The 17,501-nt window shown below is 45.7% G+C and overlaps 1 protein-coding gene across 1 annotated transcript in view; it reads left to right on the plus strand.

Annotated features, from left to right (window-relative positions):
* Positions 1 to 6,980: 6,980 nt before the first annotated feature.
* LOC147634772 (O-fucosyltransferase 2-like) overlaps positions 6,981 to 17,501 on the plus strand; it is a 62,450-nt gene continuing 51,929 nt past the window's right edge. The window contains exon 1 of the mRNA XM_086803958.1: positions 6,981 to 7,797. Within this exon, the coding sequence (XP_086660084.1) occupies positions 7,207 to 7,797 (591 nt within the window). The 5' untranslated portion in view covers positions 6,981 to 7,206. The remainder of the gene's footprint in view (positions 7,798 to 17,501) is intronic.

Consider the following 17,501-nt stretch of genomic DNA (forward strand, 5'->3'; position numbering starts at 1 on the left):
ACCCTTCCCCTCTTTCCCTCACCCCATACCACACCTCCTCATGTTCCCTCACCACCCCCTTCCCCTAACATGACCCTCACCTCCTTCCTCCCGCCATTTGGGATTGGGCCTCCCTGCTCCCACATAGACCTCCCTTCTTCATCAGCGTGCCCACATCCTCTCCTCGATGCCTTGCTCAGCACCACCCTCTCTACCTCCAAAATTCTTCCGCCTCACCAAACCCCACCCTCCGACATACCTTCCCCCACCCCCTAGAAGAAGGCAAGATCCCACCCTAACCCCCATAGGAGAAGGATAAGCTGGTCAATCCCCTCAACTTTCCTGATCCTCTTGACTATGCAAAGTTTCTGTAGGCCATCGGCATCCTGCTGGGCTGACAACTCCAACAAGCACCATTAATGATAATCACTGACCACATGGACATTCATGTCCTATGACTCTATATCGATGCCATGTAGGACACCTGGGGAAACAATAGCACTTACACCGACAACATGGCACCTACATCCGGCCCAACTTGGACACTTGGCCCTTCACATTTAATCATATGGGCGAGCAGCTAGTTTGGCGGCGTTCCTTCCTCCTCAAGCTCAAATGTGATTAAGCTAATATCAAGATAGTGACAAGTAATTAACCATAAATCGACATAATCTCATTGCATTAGAGTTGATCCAAGTACATCCTTTTATAACTCTCATGGAGCTCTTAACTCACAAGATGTGTGCACCCTAGTGTGCCAACCGTGTCCATAAATGCTCACACTACATGTGCCTCCTTGCACTTTCCATGTGCAACCTTTTTGACCTTTGCCTTCACCTTTTACAAATCAACCTTTGCCATTGTACCCTTAATCTACTCCTTTTCTAATGTGCATGCTTCACCCCTTGTTCTACACATGTTACACCCTACATTGCTTTTCTCAACATTGAAAGCCTGCAATTCAACGACTCCCACGTCGCTTTCCCTCAGGAATTCACTATCAACAAGGCGTGCCTAGCAACACCTCACCATTGTCCTTTTGGGAGATCCCATCGGCAAAAGTGACGTTGATGAAGACAAGGGCAATGCTCCCCCCACACACTCCCACCTAGGCTCCACCCCTTAACCACCACCCAACCCACCCCCCACTGGTGCCCATCAATGCTCCCTCGAACCCCCTACCCTCCATGCAAAAATCCTCTTAGGCACTAGCTTCCCCCCTCCAGCCTCTTCCCTCGCCACCCTTCCCCTCTTTCTCTCACCCCATACCACACCTCCTCATGTTCCCTCGCCACCCCCTTCCCCCAACACCACCCTCACCTCCTTCCTCCCGCCATTTGGGATTGGGCTTGCCTTCTCCCCATAGACCTCCCTTCTTCATCAGCGTGCCCACATTCTCTCCTCGATGCCTTGCTCAACACCACCCTCTCTACCTCCAAAATTCTTCTGCCTCACCAACCCCCACCCTCTGACATACCTTCCCCCACCCCCTAGAAGAAGGCAAGATCCCACCCTAGCCCCCATAGGAGAAGGATAAGCTAGATCCCCCCCTCAATCCCCTCAACTGGCATGATCCTCTTGACTATGCAAAGTTTGAGTAGGCCATCGGCATGCTGCTGGGCTGACAACTCCAACAAGCACCATTAATGATAATCACTGACCACATGGACATTCATGTCCTATGACTCTATATCGATGCCATGTAGGACACCTGGGGAAACAACAGCACTTGCACCGACAACGTGGCACCTACATCCGGCCCAACTTGTACACTTGGCCCTTCACATTTAATCATATGGGCAAGCAGCTAGTTTGGCGGCGTTCCTTCCTCCTCAAGCTCAAATGTGATTAAGCTAATAGCAAGATAGTGACAAGTAATTAACCATAAATCCACATAATCTCATTGCATTAGAGTTGATCCAAGTACATCCTTTTATAGCTCTCATGGATCTCCCAACTCACAAGATGTGTGCACCCTAGTGCCAACCATGTGTCCATAAATGCTCACACTACATGTGCCTCCTTGCACTTTCCATGTGCAACCTTTTTGACCTTTGCCTTCACCTTTTACAAATCAACCTTTGCCAATTTACCCTTAATCTACTCCTTTTCTAATGTGCATGCTTCACCCCTTTCTCTACACATGTTGCACCCTCACACATTGCTTTTCTCAACATCGCCATGCTGCAATTCGACGACTCCCACGTCGCTTTCCCTAAGAAATTTGCTCTCAACAAGGCGTGCCTAGCAACACCTGACCATTGTCCTTTTGGGAGATCCCATCGGCAAAAGTGACGTTGATGGAGACGAGGGCAATGATCCCCCTAGCAACGGAGACCCCCCTGCCCTCAACCTTGCCCCTAGCAACCTACTCCTAGTCCACACTCCCACCTAGGCTCCACCTCTTACCCACCACCACCACCCAACCCACCCACCCCCCACTGGTGCCCATCAATGCTCCCTCGAACCCCCTACCCCCCACTGGTGCCCATCAATGCTCCCTCGAACCCCCTACCCTCCATGCCAAAATCCTCTTAGGCACTAGCTTCCCCCCTCCAGCCTCTTCCCTCGCCACCCTTCCCCTCTTTCCCTCACCCCATACCACACCTCCTCATGTTCCCTCGCCACCCCCTTCCCCCAACACCACCGTCACCTCCTTCCTCCAACCATTTGGGATTGGGCCTGCCTGCTCCCCACACACCTCCCTTCTTCATTAGCGTGCCCACATCCTCTCCTCCATGCCTTGCTCAACACCAGCCTCTCTACCTCCAAAATTCTTCCGCCTCACCAACCCCCACCCTCCGACATACCTTCCCCCACCCCCTAGAAGAAGGCGAGATCCTAGCCTAACCCCCATAGAAGAAGGATAAGCTGGATCCCCCCCTCAATCCCCTCAACTGGCGTGATCCTCTTGACTATGCAAAGTTTGAGTAGGCCATTGGCATCCTGCTGGGCTGACAACTCCAACAAGCACCATTAATGATTATCACTGACCACATGGACATTCATGTCCTATGACTCTATATCATTTCCATGTGTAGGACACCTGGAGACGATAGCACTTGCACCGACCTCGTGGCACCTACATGGACACTTGGCCCTTCACATTTAATCATATGGGCGAGCAGCTAGTTTGGCGGCGTCCCTTCCTCCTCAAGCTGCACATCTGGGCCGAGTACCACAAAGCCCCATGCCATCTCCGCATCAACCCAACCTACCTCCCTATCCACCACCATCGATGGGCTTGGGACCTTTTGTAAACTGAATAGAAGTAGAACCCAAAGCTGCAATTCAGCTTTCCCTAGTTCAACCCTCCTACGTCCTAAGCCCTTGTATAGAAGAAAGCATGCTTGCCCAAATGCATGCTTTCATGTCCAAGTACGATTAGATCCATGACCGTGCCATCATTGCCACCATTCGCTTTTTCAACCTCATCATCACCCCTTTGGGAGGAGTTCCCCACGTGACACCGCTACCATGAAGGAGTTCCCCACGTGACACCGCTACCATGAAGGAGCCTAAGGCCTCGCCTTCGACATCAATAAAGGCCCCACACTCAAGCAGCTCTTTGGCTACTACGAACGCATCCAGTAGATGCCGTCACATGACACCGCTACCATGAAGGAGCCTAAGGCCTCGCCTTCGACATCAATAAAGGTCCCACACTCAAGCAGCTCTTTGGCTACTACGAACGCATCGAGTAGATGCCGTCTTGGTGTTTTCAAACTTTCGAAGATATGATGGAGATCGCCTTTTGGACAAGCTATAAAGCTTTCCATCGATCCCTCTAGTGCCCCAAATCATAGTACAGTTTTGACTGCACATACTCTCTCTACTACCGCTAAGCTTTCTTGCCAGTTTCTGAGGACAGACCTGAATTAGGGAGGGGGTATGTTAACCACAATGGTTAACATTATCCTAAGCATGGTTGCACTTCATGCAGTTCATTTTATGCAAAACCGCGCAAAGCGCTTCATTTAAAAAGATATGGGATGACCGAGCTTATGACATGTGTAAAGCTAGCCATGAGCAACAAAGCCTAGGTGTACATAGAGCTAGAGGACCAATTTTGGGGCCCCAATTGTTAAATGGGCAGCTGACCATTGTAAAAAGAGAGCTCATGTATACACGTGACTTATGAAATATAAAAAGGATGTTCAGCTAAATGAGCATTCTCCTTGCATGAGAGAGGAAGAAGAGAAGAGAAGAGAAGAGAGAAGATGCAAGGGTCAGTTCGGGAACATGCACTTGGCCAACTCTAAGAGGGTTAACTCCTTGATGTGAAGATGCTAGGGGCTCACTCCACCACCACTTGTGTCACCCAAGTGGAGCTTTCCTTGAGCTATCTAGGGACCAATGAGAGAAGGAGCTATGGAGAGCTCTACTTCTATCTCAATGCCATCATGTGTGCGAGAGAGAGAGAGAGAGAGAGAGAGAGAGAGAGAGAGAGAGAGAGACCAAGAAGAAGAAGGAGAAGGGAGAAGGAAGGAAGGAAGCCTCACCTACAAGTACATATTAACAATCAAACAAGGAAGCATGCATCAACACCTAAGCTTACCACCATAGCCACAAGAGAGCAAGAAGGGAGAAGTGAAGACTCAATTGTGATAATGGGATTGTATCCTTTTCATATTTCATAAGTCACTTACATATATGAGCTCTCTTTTTATAATGGCCAGCCGTCCATTTAACAATTGGGGACCCAAAATTAGTTCTCTAGCTCTATGTACACCTAGGCTTTGTTACTCATGGCCGACGTTACACATGTTATAAACTCAATCATCCCATATCTTTTTACATGAAGTGCTTAGCGCGTGGTTTTTGCATAAAACTGAATTGCATGAAGCACAACCATGCTTAGGATAATGTTAACCATTGTGGTTAACAATGACAAATAAGATAGAATGTAAATGAGTTAAAAGGTATATTTTACTTAACCAAAAACAAATGAGTTAAAAAATGTATTTTACTCAACCAAAAAAAAGCTTGAAAATGTAAATGAGTTGAAAGATGTCAACAAAAAATAAGCTTGAAAACCCTTTTTGGATAGGTTTGTGATTCAACTTTGATTTAATCTTTTTCTGAGGTTTAAAATGGTAAAATTGGGTTTGCCTAGCAAGGGAATTTGTTAGATACCAATGAATGATCAAAGTTAAGCCTAACCTTCTTGCTTTAATTTAAAATAAATTCAAGAATTATAGAACTTAAGGACACAAAAAAAATCATAGTAGAAAGTGGAAATTAAGTGCACAAAAAAATCATAGTAGGAAGTGAAAATTAAGTGCACAAAAAAAATCATAGTAGGAAATGAAAATTAAGTGCATTAAAAAAAATCATAGTAGTTTAGGAAGGTTCTTGAAAGGTAGGAAAATAGGGTTTGAGGAATAAAGAAGGAAAGAGACAAGGGCATGTATGAGAAGCGAAGAGAAGTGGGAAGGGTAGGAGAGGAACTTTGCATCCACATTCTCAATATTTACTATGAATCTTGGCACCAAATGGTACCAAATTATTATTGAGTTGTAGAGACATTACAATATTGTTTAACAGAAACTGACGTGTACTTATCAATGAGTTCTTACTCATACTCCTCTCTAAAGTTAAGTTACGGACAAAAAGTCTCACCATTTCTATAAATGTTGTGTGGTCTTGAGAAGATGGAAGACCAACTTTCAAGTTTGAGACACATCAATGCCATTCCATAACTTAGCATAGTTTGAATGAAAATCAAAAGCTGAAACATGAGAAAAATTTGGAGAAGTTTAACCAACCAAACATGCTTTTATAAGGTTACATCCCTCGTTTACCTTTATTTTGAAGTGAAATCTCAAAAAATTTTGTAGTGTGGAAAAAAAGGAACGATTCACTTTTGCATGCAAAGAAGGGTGAGTGTGATTGTCACAAATTGTGTCTCTCAATGCTTTCATACCACTTTCAAAGCAAAATGCATATCTGTTAACACTTTTTGCCTCTACTTTATAACTTTGAAAGCTTAGGGATGCTTTACTAAGTCAAATGTAGTGCATGGCTCATTATTTACATGCCATTTGTATATTGAAAGTTGTGTACTAGTGAGATGAACAATTTTATTACATGGAAAGAGATGCAATGATTTAGGTAATGCTAAACACTGTTCTTCTCAAAACCCTTTCTCTCTTAAAGCTAAGTGGAGATAGTTACACCCATGACCATTTTTAAAGACTAATGAGTCATTAGAACAAGTGGAGCTTATGTCTTTGCATATTTTAAGAGAGCCTCCACCACTAAGCACACAATGTATGCATCTATATAGACGTTCATAAGATATAAACCACTTGCGCTAGGTCATTTATATAAAGAAACCCCCTATCAACACCATACATTTTGTGCCATTCATAAGATATAAACCACTTGCGCTAAGTCATTTATATAAAGAAACCCCCCATGAACACCATACAATTTGGTTGATGGTTGGGTTCTTTATATAAATGACCTAGTGCAAGTGTCTCACCTACCCTATAGAAACAAAGGCCATGGCATTTACACACATACTCATGTCCATCACTAATGTGACATCCTAGCCATGCCTTGTAGACGGATAGGGGCAACGAGCCCATTGCTCATCCATAAACTGAGCTATATTTGTTAGCACCCTTGAGAAACTTGATGGCATCCCAAAATGAAACCACTCCATGTTCTACTAGTGTTTGTGGGCATTTCTTACATTGGTCAATTGAAAAACAATAATATATAAACTCGCCTCTCTCTTTAACATTAACCCTTTGCTCTCTTTATAGCTTTTCTCTCTCCTTTGGCCTCTTGAAAACACCTCTCCCTCTCTCTCCATATGCGAGCTCTTCTACATCTCTAGCCAAGCACTCTCTCTCTCTCTCTCACACATAGGCGCACATGTGACATGCTGAGCTCTGTTCTCTCTCTCTCTCGTGTCTCTCTTTACAATTGTCTCGAGATAATATGCAAAGTTAGACCCCTCTCTCTCTCGCGTCTCTCTTTACAATTCTCCCTCCTCTCTCTTTAATATGCAAAGTTAGAGCCCTCTCTCGCGTCTCTCTTTACAATTCTCTCTCCTCTCTCTTTTATACCTCCCTCGCTACCTTCACGAGTTGTTGCCAGCCTTCTCTTCCAATGGCGCCTCCTCCGCTCCCTGAGAACAAAACGCCGGCCCTGGACTCCTGTTGAAGATCATGGTCCCTCCGCCTGAAGCTTGCAAAGCGACTCCAGTCACTCAGCATGGGGTCAAGTGGGCCGGGCGCTGACAATTACCCTTCTTTGTCCGGAGAGAGGGCGCCCAACAGGCCAATCCCTACCGCCGCAAATGGGCACCCTTCTTTGGTGGTGGGCACAGAAGAGGAAGAGTGGGAGAAGCTTTCTTCTTCATCTGCAGAATCTCGAGCGCGGGCAAGCGCTGTGTATTCCAGATCCCCCTCCACTCCAAGAAGCAGACAGGCAGCTCTGGCCAAACTGAAATTAGTGTTTCCTTCTGCCTCTTCCAAGGAAAGCTCCAAATTAGGTACCCCACGAGGAAGATACACAGGCGTACCCAGTACGTTTTCTTCCTCTGAGGAGCTCAGGTTGGGTGTTGATTCTCCCACATGGGTTCAGAGTCCCCTTTCCCGCAGTATTTCCTCACCTTCACGCCCTAGAGTTGGTGGCAGCACCACCAAAAAGGCCAGGAGAAAGCAAGGGTTTCAGAAGAATGCCATCCTTTTCATGGTCTCATTGTTGGGCATCTTCTTCTTGTTCGATTGGTGGGTTCTTTCGCAGCTTAGAGGTGCGCCAGCTGATGCTGAGGATGGCTTTGAACTGCCGACATTATTGCAGGTAAGGATGGTCTCATTAATATCACATGCATAGAGTCTCTTTAGTACTGATTCTGGCGTTCTTGATGTGATAGCATGACATGCATGAAGTTTCATCAGGGTTTACTCCCAGTGCCTTCCTTAGCAGACATGATGATTTTGCCTTATCTTTTGGGTTGTTTAGTGACTTCTTCATTTCAGTCTTGTCTCTATATTCCCTTACAGGCATAGTGTTTATGCAAGAGGGATTTCTCATGCTTGTTGGACTTCTTGTTTCACAATTTTATGAAGGCAACAAGTTAGTGGTTAGCTCAATGCTTTTAATACTTGTAAGCCTTCCTATACACTCAAGGCCATACATATGTTCCTTCTAGTGACCTTGGTGTCATGTTGCCAATGCCAATGCCATTTTAGCCTTAACTTTGACATATCAGATGAGGACAAAGACCCAGCCATAGTAGCGCCACTTCCCATGTTATCTGTTGGCACTATTACTTATTGTCCATGTGGCACCCTTATGGGTGATGCATGTGACATCCCTCCTGCGAAACTTGAAGCATTGGGGCAAATCATGCAGCTTTGCTTCACTTTTGTTTTGGTCCAATGATAGGCTCTACTCCATATCCACCAGTTGGATCACCGAGCTCTTTGGCTCAATAGCCTCATCCTTATGGGATTTGGAGAGACTCCCTCTTGAAGTTGTTCGGCAATCGATAGGCTGACTCCATCCTCCTCCTCTTGGGATTTGGAGAGAGCTACTTTTTGGTCCTCTGGTTCAAGTTCGGGTTTTGATTTTGGTGTTGGCAACTCGGGCAATGAAACCTTTGGTGGAATCTCCCCATCTATGATAGTGCCACCAAGGACCTTGGAAGCTCTCTCGCTTGGATCAACACTCTTGGTCTTGAAGCGGCTCCATCTTGTCACTTACTTACCCATGCTGCCACTTGCTTCATCATGCGATCTGGCACCATCTCAATGATCTTGGACTTTTTTCCTCTTCTTGCATGAGCCGTTGTTGACATGCTTCTTTGTTTCTTGCCAATGTTGCTTTTTGGCCTTTGAATTGTCTTGAGAGCTTCTTGGATAGGAAGTGGCATAGGATACTGTTTCCCCAACTGGATCTTAGAAATAGACTGGTGGAAGATCCAAGTACCGACGTTGATGGTGGTAGAGTCAGAGACATCACATGTTTCATTCTTTGAAGATCATCAATTGCTTGAGATGCAGATGCCAAATCTCCAGGATTTCGCCAAATCTTGTATGAAGTGGGATCAACATGGTAGCAATTCTTGTGTCAATTCTCGAAGATATTTAGGTGGATCTCTTTAAATCTTGTTTGGAGGAGGATGAGATTAGCTCGCATTTCCCGAGGAGGTGGATATCTCCGAATTGTGTTTGGAGGGGGATGAGATCAACCCCAACAGTTGTCGAGGAGGTTGATCGTCCCATCTTTTGACTGACTTTTAAGTTGAGAGCTTTGAACGAAAATAACCTAAAAAAGGAGAAAACTCTTAGAAAGGAAGATGAAAAAAGCTATGAGAAAATATGAGGAGAAAGGTTTAACTTATATCTTCCATAAACCTTATGGATATTATAAAATCAAACTCAACACCACAAATTTGCAATATCTTAATGATGTAGTTCTAGTTCATTATGTCATAAGCTGTATCCAAATCGATCTTGAGGAAATTACATAATTGTTTGATATGTTGAATCCATTCTTATCTATTAAAGCAGAACATGATTGTTTGATATGTTGAATCCATTCTTATCTATTAAAGCAGAACATGATTGTTTGATATGTTGAATCCTCTTCGGAAGTCCATATATGCAGAACACCTCCTGGATGAAAAGCCTAGCTACCTCTGCTTACTCAACCGATCTCAACAGTTGTAAGAATACAATCATTTTGGAACTTTTGGCTCTTCAGCAATCCAACCACAAAGTCCATAGAAATGTCCTCCATGGCAACTCTGGAACTTTCAACATTGCTCCAAGGCCTCCTCCACTAGCATGGCAGAAAACCGTGAAGGTCTCATCCAAATCCGGTAACCGGAGAACATATGACATAATTACTGAGCTTCTCAAAATAGGCTTGCTCAATCGGAGTCCACCAAAATACCCGATCCTCCTTTGTAGCATCTGTGAGAGGATTCGTCTCCCTAGCATAATGCTCCGGATTTCAGATCGAGCTTGCTAAACAACTTTGTCCCTTTGAGATGATCCAACAAGTCATCAATGCGGGACAGCGGGAACTTGTTCTTGACAGTGAGCTTTTGAGCGCCCGGTAGTCCACGCCGCATAGATGCATATTCCCGTCCTTCTTGATCAAGAGGACTAGATCTTCAAATGGCGACGAGCTCAGACAGACCAAGCCTTTGGCCAACATTTCCTCCTGCCACTGCTTGAGCTTTGTCATCTCGGGATGACTCATCTAGTATGGGGCACGAGATGAGAGCTCTCGTCCAAAATGTGGTGTCTATCTGCCGCCAAATCCTCCAAGTCGTTTGGCTGAATAGCTCGGACATATACCATACATGTATGACCACCCTTGTGTATCACCGAAGGGCTGATATAAGTGCAACAGGGCCTATGTGAGACGGTAAGAACTCCCCAATCACCTCTAAAGAGCGGCTGAAAGTATTCTGAAAAGTCAATGTGTGCTCCTTGTGGTAGACAACGCATGCATGATCATACAACCATGGGTGGCCTAGAATAATATCCACTTGATCCAAAGGTGCCACCTTGAACATGCAATGTTTAGAAAACTCCCCAAAAGCCAAAGGGGCATCCTCTAAGGTCTCTGCAACCCGAAACTGGTTCGATTTCTTCCGCTTGCCTCTCATGGACTACGCCACTAGTGTCCACCGTTGTAGGCAACTGCAACCACTCAACCACACGGTCTCTAATGATGTCCTCCGAGGTTTCTCCATTAAAGAGTATGGACACCAGATGTCCATGAAGCATCCCTTGGCACATCACCGTATCATGCCTTTTGGAATCAATTCTTGCCCTCTTTTGCCACGTGGCAATGTATTATCCCATATAGTCGGTTGGGTCTAATTGACTTCTCTATATAGTGGGCTAAATAGCCCTTGGTCTCTCCTCATCCCCCACCTTTATGGTGGTTTTATGGGATCTTTAGCGTGGGGGGACCCAGCCAGTTGTTGGCCTCCGTCCGCATGTTGCGCATGCACTTTGCTTGTGGTACTTTGCGGTTCCGCGTTCTTTCATGGTATCAGAGCCTCGTCGGCTCTTGCTCGGCATAGGGCTTCACATCTAGGGGGGTTGGAATGAATTCTTGCCCTCTTGCTCCTCACGCTGCCATGTGGCAGTGGATACGATCGAACTTGGGAGGCTTCAGAAGCTTCATTAATTGTAACATGCAACGGAAGTATTCGTATTGGAGGATCCTGTCACACAAATGCTCACACCGTCTTTTGTATCCTGAGTTTCGCGAGTTTGGCAATCCACTTTAATACTTCAAACTTTAGAGAGATATGAGAGAGAGAGAGATGAGAACTGTACACCGTATGGGGTCCCGAATTACCCACTGAAGGGCCCCCTATCCCGTTACTAAGATAGTATTTGCTTTATTATCTTTAAAGAGATTTACGGTGTGACTGACGATAAGCCAAACGCAAGACCTCTGAAGACCAAGTGTTGGGCTGAACTATGCACTGCTGTAGAAGCACCAAAGATGTCCAATCTCGAGCCTATGCACTCTTCCCAATGGAATGAGGGAGGGATGCAAAGCTAGGGCTGAGAGAGGGGCTGTTTGGGACTGTTCTAGACTGAGTATGAATGCTGCGTTTTACCTTCACCAAGTGGCTGGAGCAAAACGATGATATGATGAATGCTGAAAACTGCATGGATGCAGCAAATGCAATGTTTACTGATGGCTGAATGCTGAGAACTGCTGCGTTTGCTGATGGAGGGCTGAATGCACAAGCATTGATGCTCCTCTAGCTGTAGGATGACACGCTTCTCCAAAGCGCATAGGGCTGAAGTGAACGCAAGGCTGAAGACTGATGCGCTTGAATGCTGATTGCTGATTGCTGATTGCTGAATATGATTGAATGAATGGCTGAATATGATGTTGATCTATTTATATGGACTCAATGAGCCAGTCGGCTGGCTACAGAGTTGGCCAACTGCTCATGTGCACAATAAATGCATAAATAATGTATAAAATGTTGAAAATGATGGGAAAAATACCGAAAAATTCCTAGTAAATATCCTGATAAATACTAGATGATATTTGGGGTTTCTGCAATCGCCTAGATGCCATGAATGAATGATGTGCAATATGCAGAATGCTTTCTAATGCAAACCCTAAGGTTACTACTGATTGTACATGCATGAATGCGTCTCTTCAAGTGGGTTAAGGGACTTAGACTGACTGATTGATTTGCTATGGCTGAGAATGACCTACGTAGCTCGTGCCTGACTTATCCTGGACTGAGGATTACAATGGGGTCACGGCATATGACAAATATCATCCTACTGGGTTCTAATATTGTTACAATGTTGCACTAATGATGATAAGCTAGTTTGTCACCATGCACTACAGTTAGTGCAGAGTGCATGTGACATTAATTGAGTTCGTTCCTCACGAAGCATGGAGAAAGAACTCGAAAAACCGATAGTTCCCCGACGTCCGATGAAGGCGACTGTACGGAGAATCCGGTGGAGAGGGACTTCGTGAAGGAACCTGTCGATGATGTGAACTACGTCTGTGACATGTGAGAGGTCTTCGACCGTAGTAATCACAACCTTAGTCTAACTAAACTACACTTAATGATGTTTAAGAGATAGACAAATATGTGTCAATGCAATGCAGCTATATTAGATGATGAATGCGGTTACAATGAGATCTGAATAGATCTATGATGCTGAATATGATGCCTATATGCTGAATATACTGATATGCTGAATGTACTGCTGTCCCACTGTCTTTCCCTTGTCTCCTGGGAAGGAAACACTGAAGGGATGGCTTTGGGACTGAAGCAATGCTGATGTGATGCTGAAAACACAGATGTTCTCCTGTTACCTGGGAAGGAAACGCTGAGGAGATAGATGCGTTTGCTGAATATGATGGACTGAATGCTGATGCGTGGCTGAATATGCTGCTCCCAAGGCTTCCTGGAGGAGAAACGCTGGAGAACACTTTGCTGAATGCTCTGTTCTAAGATGTGATGATGCGCTTCTATTTATATGAGGGAACAGTTGCTGGTCGGCCAGCTTGGCTGCAGTCGGCCAGATGCAAAAAGCCCACGACTGGGATAAAATACCATAAATGTCATAAAATGGTACAAACGCTGGTCGGCTGATGTATACATGCTGTCGGCTGCCTCCACAAGCCCCAAATGCTGGTCTATATGGCTGATGTGATGCTACCATGCTGAATCCAACTCATACCATGTGGTACATGCTGAAAACATTCATTTAAATGTCCATAAAATGTCTGATAAATCCTAATGATGCTTATGATGCTAAAATGATGCCATGTCACTGTGAATTGTGTGCACGTGACAACGTCTCTCTTGTTGACTGCATGCAAGTGTTAGACTGGGAGCGAAGCTCATCCAATACATGCTTGCTTGCATCCAAAGGAGTGAAAAATCCTCCTCTAGAAAGTTTTGCCACTTCATCCATAGAATCGTCCAACACTTGCTCTGAAGCACGGGCCCTTGTAGATTCCAGATCCGGAATACTAGATGCTCGTGGTGCTGGCTCCATCGTGTCGAGACGGCTAGATATAGCCTCCATTTTAGTTGTGTGCACGTCCATGGATGCCTTTTCATGTTGAGAAGCAAATCAGTGAGTTGTGAATCCATGACAAATATCTAGTGATCAAGGGCCGGGTGAGGGATTTCAGCCGTGCGTGATGAGGTAAGGGTTTGGTTGGGCAACAATGGTGGGACAAGGATGCATGATATACCCCAAATAGCCCAGGTGCAATGGAGAACCCAAATATCACGATATACTCCAAATAACACAGGTGCAATGAAGAGAACCCAAATATCACGATATACTCCAAATAACACCGGTGCACGATATACCCTAGATAACCCAGGTGTAGTTAAGACAACGCACGTGGGTGCTAGAAAAGAAAAGAAATTTGCAAGTTCCCTAGGCTCTAATATCGAAATACTTGCACCTATGTGCTAGGTTTTTCTAGAGATAGAAAGAAGAGTGTGGCGGAATCACACATACATCATACACAAGAGTCCTAAACTACTGCTTTGTATTATGTACAAGAAGAAGTAATACAACTAAAATTCAAGTACAAGATGTGGCTGAGAAAGAAGACGTCAAATCATAGCCTTGTGACCTACTACTGTTCACTCTCAACTAGCACTTTGCCTATAGAGAAACGCTCTGTGAAGTACAACACTGAGGAAAGCAGATATTTGAATCATACAGAGCACACACAAGAGTCCTAAACTACTGCTTTGTATTATGTGCAAGAAGTAATACAACTGAAATTCAAGTACAAGATGTGGCTGAGAATGAAGACGCCAAATCACAGCTTTGTGACCTACTATTCACTCTCGCTAGCACTTTACCTAAGTGATAAAGTTGCAATAGCTAACGGAGAGTCCGAGGAGGACATCTCGCGTAGCAAGGTCGGCCGAGGTCTTGACCAACCTCGGTTCGATTTAAATGGTGAGATTCCGGTACGGTGGATGAGGGACCAAGGAAGCGGCCTATGAGTGAAGCGCTAGGTGATCTGCGAAGGATCCTAGAGGGTGCTGACCATACGGTGCTCGGGCTCTGCGTCGCCGAAGATACCCACGCGTGCGTCAAGGAAGAAAATGAAACAAGGAGTTAGAGTTATTTTCTGAAACCGGACATGGATCTGGTTGATTGACCTTGCTGGTCCTCAACGGATGAGTCCATGACTCTTTTATATGGATCTGTTGGTTGATCTTGCTGATCTTCAACGGAGAGTCCATCTAGATTTTTATAAGTGAATACATTTCCGGGTACTATGAGCTAGAAACTATTGAAAAGGCCCCTAAGTGGACAGGTGGTGAGCGTTCTGGTTGCCAATGATGCCATAGGTACACCGATGAAGGAATGATTGGAAATTAGAATTCAACCGGATATTTTGGAGGATTATGATAAGTAATACTATGGTTCATTAAAAGATTGTTTTAAAGATAGCTGAATCTGTGAAACAGGCAATTTCATATTGGGTGTGTACGTGGTGTGACTATCTTGAAATTTGCATGAAGCGCCGGCTAGGGGGCCTGGGAACTCTTTTCCCTGGTACCCAAGGCAAAACCTAACCAAATTCCTAATTGGATCCCATCACTACATTGGTTGGGCGGTTGGCTAACCCATGGGTCTGGATGGGGCTAGGCTGGACTGATGGATTCCTAAAATGAGACTCAATTCTGTTATGGTACGATAGATGAAGTAAATTCCGGACAGTCCTTGTTCTATGGAAAAGAATTAATGGCTGTGCCTCTCGATGAGAAAAAAAGCGTTGGTCTCTATGATCCAAGTGCAAGTCTTTTCCTTGATTTGACCATGTGACTTACGGGTTCGGTCGGATCAGTTTGGTTAGTGATGACCTTGACTACGTTAGAATAAAAATATCCATAGAGGAATCGCCCATGCTTTCTGGGTGAGGAAAGTTTTTCCGGGTTCGGTTTTGGAAGAACCAAGGGATTAGTCTCTTGTCGGGATATCCGTGGGCGAGGCCCCGAGTGAGAGGCTCTGCCCTACACAAGAAGTGCTACTTCCGGTGCTAGCAATCCCGAATTCATTGCGCGGAGGAGGCAGGGATCTTTCAATTATACTGCTGCTTTGTGGATTTCCGCAAAGCATTTGACATGGTGTCACGAGAGAGACTCTTCCAGCGCCTACAGTCATTGGGGATCCCATCAGAGATGGTTTGGGGCATCTATGCTTTATATGAGCAGGTCTTTGGGTGCATAAAATGTCCCGGGGGGCTATCTGATGTTATTGCTAGCACCATAGGTGTGAAGCAAGGATGCCCACTCTCTCCTACACTATTTGGGCTATACATCGATGAGGTGGCTAACTTCATTGGTCACGGTGGTGGGGACGGGGTAGACATCTCAAGTACCACAATCCACATTATGCTATATGCAGATGATATTATTGTGGTCTCTGAGTCGCGGATGGGACTACAGCACCATCTCCATGCACTCGATGACTTCTACACACAGAGGGGACTTACAGTGAACCTTGGGAAAACCAAGGTCATGATTTTCCACACCTCAGGGCCGGTTCGACGACACGCCATCTTCACACTAGCACGAGGACAAGTAGAGGTGGTAGACTCATATGTGTACCTAGGGATTACATTTACGACTCCGCCAGGAAGATTTACTATGGCACAGGCAGCCAGGGATAGACTCACACGAGGGTATGCAGCTCTAGCCATGCTAGAGAGACAATGTCACCAGGCACACTTCCAGGAGCCCCGCACGAAGGGGTGGTTGTTTGACACACTACTCACCCCTGCTTTGATGTATGCTACAACAGTATGGGCACCTGGGCTCGCCACCTCCACATGGTCTCAGATAGAGAGGCCTCGGATTCTCATGCTCTCACGGATGATCCGTAGCAAACCCTCCGTCCCACATGACATTGTCCGGACGGAGTTTGCTGCACCTCCTATGCTAGTAGAGGCCCTCTTCCAGACGATCTGCTTCATACAGAGGATCAGAGATATGCCATTAGATCGACTCTCACATAGAGCTTTTGAGGCGTCCAGGCAGCTCGCAGAGAGTGGAGATAGGAGATCATGGTATTCACAGATAATACAGTGGCTCACTCAGCATGGTCTTGACATAGATCACCTGCCACCTTTCCAGTATGATATACATGCACCACACATCCAGCTCTCTCACAATGAGAGGAACAGAGTCCTTCGGCAGGATTTATGGCAGCGATACACTCAAGAGACTTGGATTACACCCAATCAGCCTCTATCGCCGAAGATGCTAGACTACAGAGATCAATTTATGCGTATCTTAGCGGATGGATTCATACAGAGACCTGGATACATGGATGTGTACATGCCTCACAGTGCCCGAGTGGTGATTGGCCAGCTCAGAGTGTCATCACACCAGCTTGAGATTGAGGCAGGTAGGGCAAGCACGGATCCCCAAAGCAGAGAGGATATGCAGACTATGTCAGGAGGAGGTTGAGAGTGAGGAACATTATGTATGCAACTGCAGAGCATATAGTGTCTTTAGAGAGAGAGACACCACCATCTTCAGTGGACATCCCTCACTCCGCCAGATCATGGAGTCCGCTGACCAACATAGATTTGGCCAGTTCTTGCTAGAGACAGCGCCACAGAGAGACACTGCTACAGACTCATACCACAGGGAGAGGTGGGCGACACCTCCAGCTCACTGATTTCTTCCAGAGATCTATCCCAGTGCCTACCCTGACACATGAGGGGGTTACACTTCAGCGCGCTGCGGACCTCCGAGCCAGACGGAGACCGAGAGCACCAGGCTACCAGACTCGCTCCTGAACGCATGACTGTCACATGCACTCTGCACTGTAGTGCATGGTGACAAACTGGCTCATCATCATTAGTGCAACATTGTAACAATATTAGTACCATTCAGGATGATATTTGTCGTACGCCGTGACCCCATTGTAATCCTCGGTCTAGGATAAGTTAGGCACGAGCTACGTAGGTCATTCTTAGCCATAGCAAGTCAATCA

The sequence above is a fragment of the Cibotium barometz genome, chromosome 10, assembly GCF_041138505.1.
Source record: "Cibotium barometz isolate CiBa-2024 chromosome 10, ASM4113850v1, whole genome shotgun sequence".
Taxonomy (NCBI): Eukaryota; Viridiplantae; Streptophyta; class Polypodiopsida; order Cyatheales; family Cibotiaceae; genus Cibotium; species Cibotium barometz.